General features: G+C 36.5%; 1 protein-coding gene across 2 annotated transcripts in view; it reads left to right on the forward strand.

Moving 5' to 3' along the window:
* Positions 1-311: 311 nt before the first annotated feature.
* LOC100733032 (zinc finger protein ZFP2-like) overlaps positions 312-13197 on the forward strand; it is a 44429-nt gene continuing 31543 nt past the window's right edge. Inside the window, exons 1-2 of one of the 2 annotated variants that reach the window (XM_063260005.1) lie at positions 342-464; positions 5499-5645. Coding sequence is in view for 1 of the 2 variants with exons in the window: in XM_003468722.5 (XP_003468770.4) it covers positions 438-464 (27 nt within the window). In the remaining variant the exon portion in view is untranslated. Of the gene's footprint in view, positions 465-5498; positions 5646-13197 lie in introns of both variants that reach the window. The other variant, XM_003468722.5, reaches the window with a different exon arrangement.

Consider the following 13197-nt stretch of genomic DNA (forward strand, 5'->3'; position numbering starts at 1 on the left):
TCAGAGAGAGCTGACAACACAAAGAAAGCAGACTAAATTATACAGACACCCTGTCATTAAAAAAAAAAAAATAAAAAGGGAGAGGTGGCTCTGCAAAACCTGGGGAAAGCACTGCTCAAAAAACGCTAGTGCAGATTGGCATAAGAAAGTGTTCTGGAAAACTCTGGGTTAAAACCTACCATTGGAGCTCAATTTACACTGGTAGGGGATTCAAATGTCTTGTCAGTCTCAGATTAAAGGAAATGTCAAGCAGCAGAAGCAAATCCGTGTCGAGGGGCGGGCTGCGTGGACTGTCCAATCAAGTGGGCAAAGGGAGGAGGGCTCTGTTTCTCGGGGCGGAAGTCCAGATCTTGAGCGCGTTGCTGGGAATCCTGACTAGTTGACTGGAGTTGTTTTCTTTAGGATTTCTGCAGGCTACAGGCTGCAGGAGAAGGACCATGGGGAGACCCTCAAGCCACACAACGGTGAGGTTATGGGATGGGTGCGCTGGGGTGGTTGGGGGGAGGGGGAAGGGGTTCTGCTGCGAATGCTAGAGGTGGGAAGAGCAATGGCGGCTAGAAGCGCTCTGACCGCTCCCGTGTGAGTCCCTGGTCTGCTGCGCTGTGTACTGTGGGTCCCTCCTGCCCTGGCTGTAGGTGCATTTTGAGTAATTAGCATCCTGTTTTCCCGTGTCCATGTTGCCAGCCTAGAGTGTTGTCTCAGGCAGCCCCAGCGTACGGCTGTGTCAGCAACTGTAGATGGAGAATGGGAGATGTGTGGAGACCTTGTTAAGAGAAGGAATGAGCTGGGGAAGCTGTGGTGCGCCGGCTCCCTGATCTCATTCCCTGATGTTTGCATGGTACAGAACGTTCAATTTAGGACTGTTGCTCTAAACAGATTGCCCACACTATTTAATAATTTGTGATCACGTGTCGTAAGTTACCAGGCAGCATTGAATCTTTTTTGCTTTTTTATTTTTATTTTTTTATTTTTGAGAAACGGTCTAGTTATAAAGGTCAGGCTTGGCTCGAAATTAGTATGTAGTCCAGTCTGGCCTCAAATTCAGGTGATCTTCTGTCTAGCCACTCGCAAGTACTGGAGATTCCAGGCTTGCGCCACTTTACCTGTCTTGCAGAGAACTTTTGATCTTGTTTCAGGTCCTCTGGAGTGCAGAGATGACAGATATGTCCCACCTTGCCTGGCTAAAATGAGGGTGGTCTATCACCACTGGGTTTCATTTTCATTTGTTTTTAAACGGCGCTGTTAATCAGCATTACATGTTTTGGTTAAATGAAATTTCAAGGACACATTGTGGTGCCCAACTTGTATCTCATCCATTTTGACACTGAGGCATGGGGATGACTCTTCCAAGGGCAGTCTGCAAAGTGGAGCAAGACCCAATATAACATAATGTAAAACTACTGGGGCTGTGTCTCGATCTAAAGGAACTTGTGTAACATGCATAAGGCCCTAAATTTAATCTCCAGTGCTGGAATATTAAAAAAACGATAAATATTCAACATTGCAACGCAATTGTTGCCTTTCATGCTGTTTGTACACTAGTGATGTCCTTAAAATGCTTGCTCAAGGTTGTGGAAAGCAGCTTATCAGCAACAACAAACTGTGAGAAAACAGACAGTGGTTTCCAGTGCACCATGTTCAATAAAGCCCACAGATATTTATCATTTTAACATGAAACTTGGAAAGTGTTACATAGGTTTTTCTCAAATACATTGTAAGTGTGTTGAGCTGTTTTAAAGGAGCCAAGGCTTAATTTTAATGTTTGGTAAGACTAGACGTGCTCAGAGCACTTTTGATATCTTATTTTCAGCTGACTTTGGATTGATCAGGGTATTTTCCTTTGGTAACCCAAGCAGCATTTAGTCAACTCTTTATAAGGCAGCATCCATTGAATTCTGTGAAATGGTCTGTAGAATGGGAAACTGATGAGATGGCTTCCTGTGTTGACCGCAGTATGAATCAGGGTTTCAGGAGAAACTAAACTGTAACACATGAGTAGTGTTTGTAAAAAAGAGCACAAATTTGAGTTTATTTTCTCAGTTTGGTTTGATTTGTTTACATTTTGCTGTTTCTTTTGTATAACAGAGGGGCATCACACTAGTCATACTGTGTGGCTTGCCTCAGCTTTAAAAGGAGGGAGAATACAAATTGTCAATGAACAGTTTGTTATAAGAAATCAACCATGTACAATGCTAATGAGAAAGGATTTCTATATCTAGAGTGAATTGATGCTGACAGTGGGAACCATGCTCCCTGCTTAACCACAGGTGCAAGGTTTTTGTTCATTGTTTGTTTATTTGTCTGATGTAAGGGATCAAACTCTTCTGGCTAAGAGCTTGCCAGGCAGCAGCTTATGCCACTGAGCTAAATCCCAGGCCCATGGTGATAATATTTGATTTTCTCCTCGCCTTTTCCTATTTTCCCTTCCTTGAAAATGCAGGACTTACCTGTCAGGCAGTTTCCTGGGTGAGTTGGGGCTCTGTTTTGCTTTGCAGTAACTTTACTTTCTGGGAAAGAAGTGATAATGAGCCTTTGTTACATGTTCTGTGGTTCTATGTGTGGTTAAATGCTGCCCTCCCTGAAATGCTCCCCACCCAAATTCTCTTGAATTTCTCATACAATGGATAACTGTTTCATGTTGATATCATGCAGAAGCCCATGGGAATGGCTTTTGAAGAAGGGCATAGATGAGGTAATGCTCAGAGCTTCAGTTCTTGGCCTCTCTTTGCTTGTATACCTGCCTTCTCACACCGTGTGTATATGAACCACCAAGCAGTGAAGACTTGTAGGTTCTCACTGTAGTGGCAATTAGAAAGGCAAATAGCGGTTCACAAGAAGAAACAGTGTGCATGTACAGAGTAGGAGTTATTTGGGTAGGGTTCCTTGGCTTAGGTTTGTAGTGCAAAGATAAAGATGGTAGCTCTTGGGGTCTTTTTTAATCTTTTAAGTGTCCAATATCACTCAGGAATTTATGTGTTCAATTTACCAGCTAGGTCAAAGGTTTTTAGCCACTGGTGATTCCATACTTCAGAGAAATGTGGATGGATCATGACACTTTATTTTCTTTTTCCAAGGTATGGGAAAGTAGGTTTTTTCAGCTTTGTTAAAGATATGAATATATAGCAGGTCTTATCTTTTTCTGCCCTAGAAACAGATTTGCAAAAATGTCATAGATACTCAGGAGCATATTTGCTAGTGCAGAGTGTGTGTCCATGTAAAAATCTAACACAGACTATCCACACTACCACCACCAGTGAGCAATAATTCCTAATTCTAATGACCTATATGTTATGTGTATTTCCCATGAGTATACTTTTTTTTTTTAAATAAAATCTTTTCCAGTTACTGGATTTTGACTTTTGCCACTAAAAATACTTTCTGTGCTTTTTAATCTACAAGTTAATATCATCATGGATTTTCTTTGCTTCATAGAAGTCCCTTTACTGTTTTGCATCTTTTTATGGATTGGAATAATTCATAATGATATTTGATTACATTTAAGCATTTTTACATGTTAAAAATAGAAAAGTTTATACCTTTAAACTAAAATAAAGTATTTACAACAGCTAGAGTTGACAGAAGGTTAATATATTTAATATTTACTGAATTTCTTACGCGTCAAGGAAATAGAATACTGTATTTCAGTAGCAAGTAGGTATTGAATAAGAACAGACTGTTCACTGTAGGAGGAAAACAGTTGGCCAATATGTAAGGGAAAAATGCACAGCCTCACAGGACATCTTTTGCATCTTTTTAAAGTCAATAGAATATTTATGACTTTATACATTTATATGTGATACTTTCTTCACTGCCAGATCACAAACTGATACCTTCTCCTGCAGTTTAGTTTCTTAACTTGTAGTTTGTTCTTATATCTGTGTGGAGAGCACCTGTTAATGTTTGTGATGCTAAAAAGTCGGATTTACTTAGCTTCTAAAATGTACAATTTACTGCCTTAAGTAGATGATCCATCACCTTTCTCTTGACTTGTGTTGCCAGCCATATCAAATCTCAGCTTAGAATAATTCAAAAGTTATGGCTTGATATTTTTGATAAATTTTGTGTCTGTATATGGTGTTTCATGCTCAGAATTAAATGACTAGCTATCCTGTGTCCAAAGAAATTCAAGGGAAATCTCTTTACTGTTTTAACTGAGATTTGAAAATTATAGTGCTGTCATTGATTTTTTAGAAGAGATTTTTCAAAAGAGATTCTAGAAAACTTTTGTCATACTTGTAGTTGATATTTTGGTGCTATAAATGTAGTTGTATGAAGGATATAACATGAAGAATGTAGAGCATATAACATAATAATTTATTTCTGCTCATTATCCTCTACATGTTATACCTTCTACAAAGTTTTTGTTTTTGTTTTTTGAGACCATGTATCACAGAGGAACACAAGTGACACTTATTATGCAGTACAGATTCACACTGTATTAATGGTGAACTTCCTGCTTCAGACTCCTAATGGCTGGCGTTAGAAACCTGAGCTGCATGTTCAGCTATGGTACTTTAATTTTTTTCTTTAATAAACTAGAATGTACTCTCATTATTTGGCTTGGCCTTTGTATGACTCGGGTACAACTATTATTTTAGTAACTGTGATAGACAAGACAGTAGTGGGACTGTTCACACAGTCGGTTCTGGAGGGGCAAACCATTTTATCCATGCAATTCACCAGAGTGGTTGGTGTTTTCTCTCCTGTAAAGAAACTTGATGGTTTCTATTGGTTTACAGGTGTATGAAGTTTGTGGTCTTTCTTTTTCTGAGGTGATTGGAGTTTTATCCTGGATCACTGAATCCAGCCACCTATTTTAAAGAAAACTTTAATAGGGTGGTGATTTCTTGTGGTAGGCAGTATTTTCCTGATGGCTTTGCCACAGACTGGGTATGTGAATTCCCCAGGCTGAAAACGCTTTACAAAAAATATGCAGGTTCACTGATTCCTGTTGTAGAAAAAGAACTTTCAGGATATGTCAGGAAAATATGCTTGGGAAAGATTTATTAGAAATAAATACAGGACACATTCAGTAGTGGAGTAAAGATGCTGAAAAGGATCAGACAATACAGTTGGGGGCTGATGTCCTTTATGTTTTGGAAGGTGCAAATCAATGGAATTTGATTAGTCTTAGTGAGTGGGAGAGGATGGCCATTGGCTAGCGAAATAATTGTCTCTTCCTATGTATAATTCCAAAAGGGTGGTCCTTTCATGTGTGAAACAGAACCATTTGCAAGTAAGAAGAAATGGGCAGACCCATTTTGAGTCTGACAGGGATTTGCCCACATTTGCTGTTTGGGGAGAAGGAGAAAAGTAAACTGGGCTAGTGTTCTGAGGATGAGGTTTTTCTTTAATGTGTAATTTTTACTTTTTAAAAAATTCCTTGTTTCCATTCCTCATCCAGTTCTTGTTTGTCCTCTACTGCATCATGATTATTGAACGCTGAATAAGTTTGGCTTATGTGGGTTTGTGGGCTCAGTTGGAGATTTTTTTTTCAGGAGACTTCTGATTTGGAGCTGATTGACTGATAACATACTGCCTTAGGATAATCTCACCTTCTCTAGACACAGATTCTAAATGAGTGTCTACGGAGAAACTCTTCAAGCAAAAGCTGAAAAGCAACTAGCTTCTTATTGTGTTCACAGGTTTGCGCATCCCTTGTTACATGTCAGCTAACATGGCCTTGCTGTGTAACTTTTGCTTAGCTTCTCTACCTTTGGGTGAAGCTGATACAGGGGAATGAAACTGCTGACCTACTATGTGCTGAGTATGAGTTCATGTTCTCTAAAATGAAAGAATGAATTTTAGGTACAGCGGAGGTAAAGAGTGGAATATATTTATTGAGAGAAAGAAAGCTTCTGTCAGAGACAGAAGGGGTCCCGAGTGGGTTTCCAGAGATACTGTCTTTTCTAGGGACTTTTATAGAATAAAATAATGAGGTTAGATGAGTCAAAGGTAGGGAAAAATGGGAATCTACCAGGTGGGCTTAAGGCAGGACAGAATTGTGGTCAACCAGTAAAATTAATTGCTCAGGTAAAATTGAGTAAATTAGGAGCAAATGGGGCCCGCCAGTCACTTAGTAAGTGGGCTTAACAGCAGGGCCTCTCCCAGTAGAGGGCTGGGATGCTGGGACTTCCTCAGGGTGATAGAGAACTATTTGGACTGTGGATCCTTTGGATGTGGGTGTATTTACTTTGCCTTTTGTCTTGAGATCTGGCCCACAGCAGGAGGTGTTTGTCTCTTTGAAGGCTGCAAGGTGTCTGAACTTCTGCTCTGGCTCCTTTGAGGCCCTAGCCCTGTCTGACTGCCTGTAGTATTTCTAACTCAGCTGCCTGTAACAAAAAGCCAGAGAGGCTCCGTCCTAGGCCTGCTTTGCAGCCTTTATAATCCTTTTCCTTGGAACTTTTATTGTATGTAGTATTTTTTATCTATGAACAAATTGCAGATTTTATTTTTCAAATCCATTTTATTTCAGAGACATATATATATGTTAAATACATTGTGCATTGTCATCCACAAATCATTCACCCAGAGCACAAGACATCTGCATTCAGTTGTCAAAACAATACCAGCACAAATCTTTCTCTTCAGTGTACTCAGATAAATCAGTAGTATAACTATCTTAAGTATAATATATATATATGCACATGTACATGTTTCTTTCAGCTTTTTACACTAGTGAGACAATGTAAATGTTTACATATGTGTGTCTTATTTATTTCACTTATAAATACATTCTCAAGTTCCATACATTTACCTATGGAAGTCTTCAGTTTGTCCTTCTTTATGGCTGAGTAGTACTTTGTTGTATAAAAATACCACTTTTTTTTTTTAATCCGTTTCTCAGTCGATGGGCTAAGGTCTAACTGTTACAAATTGTGGTGTCTTAAACATGGGCACACATATATTGCTGTGATATGATGTTTTTAATTCTTTTGGGAAGCTGTCTACAAGGGGAACAGCTGGGTCGGATTAGACTTCTGGTCTTATTTTTTTTTTTTTTTTTTAAGAATCTCCACACTGATTTCCACAGTGGTTGTACCAGTCTGCATTCCTACTAACAATGGAGAAGTGTTCCTTTTTACCTACAGCTCCTTCAGCATTTGTTACTGCTTGATCTCTTAATAATAGCCGTTCTTTCTGAGGTAAAGTGGAATCTCAGAGTTGGTTTAATTCGCATCTCTTGAATGACCAACGATGTTGAACATTTTTTTCACATATTTATTTGCTGTTTGTATTTCATCATCTGAGAAGTATGTATTCTTATCAGATACCCATTTTTGGATTAGCTCTTTAAATCTTGGAGGAATGATTTTTTTGAACTCTTTATATGTTCTCGACAGTAATCTTGTGTCTAAGGTACAGCTGGCAAACATTTTCTCCCACGTTGTGGGTTGTCTCTTCACTCCAAACAACAGACTGTTAACACCTTGTACCTTTCCACTGTTATCCAAAGTGGATTCTGCTGTTCTAAGTTTCTTTGGTTTTGGCATACAGATTTTAGAATTGTTCTCTCTACTTCTGTGTGGTATGCTATTGTTATAATGATTGGGATCCCATGAAATATGCATAGCAGTTTTAGAATTAAGCCCTGCAATCCTAGAACAAAGTTATTTTTTTATTTTTCAAAACAATTTATAGAAAAGAATTGTTGTAAATATTTTTAAGTATAAACAATAAACTATAGTAGGACTCCGTCCAGTGATCTCGGTGGAAGACCTCCCAATGATATAGGAGAACGAGACTCCCGACCTCTTATGTCCGCAGTTCGTGTTCTCTAAAACTGAAGAATGTATTTTAGGAACAACGGAGGTGAAAAGTAGAATATATTTAGTGAGAGAGAGAGAGAAAGTTTTTGTCTGAAGAAAAACAGAAGGGCATCCCGAGCAGGTTGTCCCCCAGAACAAAGTTTTAAAACTAGATAATTGAAAAGCAAATGACATTTCACAAACAAAGGGATACACAGAGAAGTGTGGGTTTATCCAAACACTAAGATGGCAGTTGAGAAGATAGCACCTCTCTGATTTCAGTCAATGTAGAGAGGAGGGAGGGAGCTTGGAAGCTGGGGCCAGAAGAGTTACTCGAAGTTTTGATGAGTACTGCTTGACTTTGGTCAGAAAGCCATTTTGCAGAAGCGTGATCAAAGTTTCACTTGTGTTGTGCTTCACATCTCTCAGTCTTTTACTTTGGATGTGTGAATGGTGGGCCTTTCTCACTGGCTCTAAAAGCAAATTATCCTGGATAATAAAAATGCTCATAAGTGAATTGACTTACAAGACTATAAAAGAACTTTTATTGGTCATGGGTATTAAAAATTGAGTATCTCAAAAGATGTCAAAATTTCCAAAAACTGCAGGGAGAAATCACCAACCAGATTCCTCTTGGCTTCATTTTAGGGTTGTGAAAGTTATTACTTATATAAACATATGACCAAATATTTCAGGATATTAGGGAAAAGTACAGCATGGCTATGCCTTTACCCAGACACAAGTTAGTGCATGAAACAAAACTGTCTATTCCTTTCCATAAATGTAGATAGAAAGCTTTCAAATGGACTTACGTTAGTTAACATCTAATAAACAGAAACAAGTATTTTCACTTCTGAATTATAAGCCAATGGGGATGGCTGATGTCCAAATCAGTGCCTGTTGAGTGGAATACTCAAGTAGAAGATGCCAGTCTTAGTAATTCACTCTTCTTTAAGAAAGTGACCCTGTGATAATTTTAGAGGACATCAATCTTTTTTTTTTTTTTTTTTTTTTTTTTGTCTTTTTCGTTTTTATCGGTACTGGGGATCAAACTCATGACTGCCTGCTTACAAGGCAGGTACTTATGCCGCTGAGCTAAATCTCCAGCCCCTGAGGACATCAATCTTGATGCAGTCATGACAGCAGGCATCCTAGGGATGGGAAATAGGCAGACCTGGCTATGAATTTCACTGCTGCTTATTACATGGATGATTTGCTTTTAGTTTCCTCAAAGATTTAAAAGCCACTTTTACTATCATTGTGGTATGATGTTTTTAATTGTTTTGGGAAGACACCCTGAAGTGGAATAGCTGGGTTGAATGGGACCTCAAAAATATAATTCTAACAAAACTAGAACATACTACAAAGTATTTGGGAAATTTAAAACTTCTTTCTGTACTTTTTTTCTATATTTTTTAAGAACAGATCCATACTCAAAGCATTGTTATTTTTAAAAGAAAGATATTGCCATTCTATGTGTATTAATTTTTAAAAATGTATTTAGAATACACAGTCTAATTAAAAATGTTTTACTTGATCTGTACTGTCAAAATGTATGATGAAATAATAAGAAAAACATGACTTTCATGTTATAATAAAGTGTGTCCCAAACTGTGTCACACATAGACTATGAACATTATAAATCTACAAAAGGACATGTCACAGACTTGAGATGGGAAAGCTGAAAAATCTTTTATTTTTTATCTTTATACAGAATTTTCTGGGAAAAATGATTTTTAAATATCTCTTTCAGTTGTTAATTCAATCAAAGTGTAGAGAGTGAAACGAGAAGTTTCTACATCAGAGGAAAAAACAAGCCTTTTAGCACCTCTTAAAACTAGTTATATTAAACTGCGTAAACAAACCTATTAATGACCTGATAAGCCACTGCTATTAACCGATTAGATCACTTAGATCACTTTTTTAAAAACAATTTTTAATCAAATGAGATGTGCTTAATAAATTATGAATTGTAGGATATCTTGAAAAGATAACCAGATATAATCTCAATAAATTTAAAACTCATTTGCTGTTTTTTCTTCCTTTTAGTTAGAAAGATTTTTAAACTTAATTTTATTTTTTCTCTTTATATGAATTTTATTTTTTACTTTATAGAAAAAAGGTAAGACAAGTTTTCATAAAGAATAATGTAATAAAAGAAGTTAATATATTGCATGTGGTTACCTTTAAAATAGTTATTCAGCACTTAACATATGGGTGTTAAAATTTTTCCGGTTGATATTGACTGAAACTTTCAGTGAACTAAGAGACACTAACAGTCTAAATACCTTGTATTTTTCCCCTTTTCTCTTCCATCCTTTCCTCTTTCCCCCCATCTTAGTTCCTTTTTCCTTTTCAACAATTTCTTCTCATTTCACAGTATCTGTTGTACACTTTAAACCCTAATTACTCTTGCAGTTTCTCACACCAGGGAGACAATATGGTGTTTACACATGTGAGTGCGGTTTATTTCACTTATGAATATGGTCTCAACTTGCATCCATTTACCAGTATAAGTTTCTAGTTTATCCTCCTTTATGACTGTAGAGTACTCCATTGTATAAAATCTTTTTATTCATTCCTCAGTGGATGGACATTTGTGTTACTTCCAAGATTTACCTATTACAAATTGTGCTGCTATAAACATGGGACCATATGTACCCTGTGGTTTGATGTGCTCAGTATTTCTGGGAAGATAACCAGAAGGAGAATTGTTTGGTTGAATGGGAGCTCTCATCCTAGCTTTTTGAGGAATCTCCACATTGATTGCACGAGTCTGCAGGATGTCTTACAAGGTTGACCACGTATAATCCTCATTCACTTTGAACCTGATTCATTATAGCATGTTTTCAACTTGACGTATAATTTGACAAAAGGATCTATTTTTGATATGTACTGCTTCACTAGAAGCTGCTCAAACTTATTAAAGATTAGATACCTTTTGATCTTATATCATTGTTTTTTTATTTTAAAGAGGTTAAAATTAAGCAAATGGAACAAAACAGATCATAAGAAAACAATTTAAGAAACACAGATTTCAAAGCAAGACCACTGGAGATTTTCATTATCATATTATCTCTTGTTTTCTTCCAAATAGTTGTCCATATCTTCACACATAGTGAATTCATACCGAACAAAACAGTTCTGAATTGATCGGAACAGGATGATGAAGGCATTTTAGGTCTTCAAGACCCAACAATAGGGAAGTCAACAATGGCTGCCTTAGTGTGTCTCATTTTCTTCAAAATAGCTGTCCATACCTTTACATATGTTGAAATTAAACAAAAAAAACCAGACTTAATATCACTCTGGATGGAGAACAATAGTATTTGCTAGATTTTATATCATGCTACAGAATTAGCACTGAGTATCTTTTTTTTTCTTTTTTTTATTATTTAAAGAGAAATAAAAGAAAGGAAATAAAATAAAAAAACAAAGCAGTAAAAGGTTACAAATAATACAGAATTTCAAGGAAAAAAATACAGTAAGATATCACTAGTTAATAGGTTACATATTGTCATCTTTGAGATAGTTGTCCAAATTATAAAATTAAAGCATGTAAAGTGAACATTCATACAATGAGATTGCACACAGTGCCAATCAATGATCCAACAAAAGTTCAGTAATGTGGATTTCTATCCTATACACTCAAACCCCTCATATCCCTTAAACCATCTTCCTTTCCTCTCGTTTTAATAACAATTACACTTTTTGGGGTTTTTTACTCCCACAATTCTTACTGTTTTTTGGAGAGAATAAAACCTAACATGGCTAAACAAAAGAGTCAGTTAGAACAAAAGGATGGGCATAGTACATGATGTAAAAATAGAATATCAGGTGATCTAAAATGGTTACCATTGTGCTTCTTGCTATTTTTTTTTAAAAAGTTGCCTATATCGTCAGGTATAATAGAATTGATCAAAACAGTACAGAACAAGACCAATAAAACCTACACTGGAGACCTTACAGGACTTCAAAAAAAGATGATAGTCAAACCATAATGGGTGTCATAGTATATCTTATTACCTTCAAAGTGGTTGCCTATACCCTCAAACTTGATACTATCAAACAAAACAGAATATAGAATAATCAGACAGAACAAGATGGGGAGAGCAATACTGAGGTTCAAATCAGGTTAATAGGAAAACAAAAAAGTTACTATAATATGTCCTGCTATTTTTTAATTTAGTTTTCCCTTAATTGAAAAAAAATGTAAGAAAAAATAGATTAATTTTTTAAAAAGGATGGAATTGAGGTAAAAGAGGACATTGTATTAGAACAACACAGGTCAGAACCGAACTATGTAAGCATCATTGTGTTTCATCCCCAGATAATCTAACATAACAGTAAATAATGCCTAGACAGTGGAAGAGACTCAAGAGACCAGCACTGAGTATCTTAGTGTCTCTTTTTCTTCAGAGAATCTGTTCATTATATAATCTATTCTCATAAACTTTTTAGAAGTTCTACACATGCGTCAATAACAACATGTATACCTATCCTTTCTGTATCCTTTTTGTATTAGAGGGAAAAGCAAATCAAAATAAGATAACAAAACAAATTCCTAGAAAAACATGAAAAAGACATATAAAACCACAATGTAAGGTGATCTATAGTAGTTACTATAAGATCTCTTGTTATTTTCAATAGAATTGTCTGTATCATCAGGCATAATATAATTGAACATAGCACTACTTAGCAATATTAATAAAAACAAAACATTGGAGACATTATAGGATTTCAAAGGCAGTTAATAATCAAACCGGAATGGGTATCCTATTGCATCTTGTCATCTTCAGAATAGTTGCCTCTGCTCTTAGACTTGATACTATCACACATACCAAATTTGAATAAAATCAGTCAAGAAAAACAGTGATCAAACAAACCAGATTCAAGTAAGATCAGTCATAGTAAGACAGTGTAAGTAATACGTGGCTTCAGGTTAAGTTATTAGGAAACTAAGCATAGTTACTGCAGTATATCCTACTATGTTTGGGATAGCTGTCTGTGCCCTCAAATCTAGTATGAATAGACAGACAGGAATAGAATAAAATCAAACTAAACAGAGCGATAAGACTAATGTGGCTTTTAAATCTTGATACACTATTAACAATGTCCTCTGCCGTCCTTTTTAAGAAAATTCCTCCCCTTTCCCTTTCTCAGGGTGCTTTGTACATTTTGTGTCCCACTAACTCCTTTAGTTTTTAGATTAGGGGGCAACCCATTATCCAACTAAGTGGTTCTGAACCTTTTTACTCTGTAGCTTGATCTTGAGCTGTATTCCTTTACCTACTAAAGTCTCAAAGTTTTCCTTCATTATAGCTGAGTAATTCTCCACTGCACAAAAGTGTCATGACTTTACAACCTATCTGCAGCTGCTGGATGAGCTATCCCTATTTCTCTCTGGTTCCCTGTCACATAGAGCATTGTTTTTTCATCTATGACTTTC

Source organism: Cavia porcellus, unplaced genomic scaffold, assembly GCF_034190915.1.
Source record: "Cavia porcellus strain 051 isolate PalLab524CR breed Dunkin Hartley unplaced genomic scaffold, mCavPor4.1 scaffold_13, whole genome shotgun sequence".
Taxonomy (NCBI): domain Eukaryota; kingdom Metazoa; phylum Chordata; class Mammalia; order Rodentia; family Caviidae; genus Cavia; species Cavia porcellus.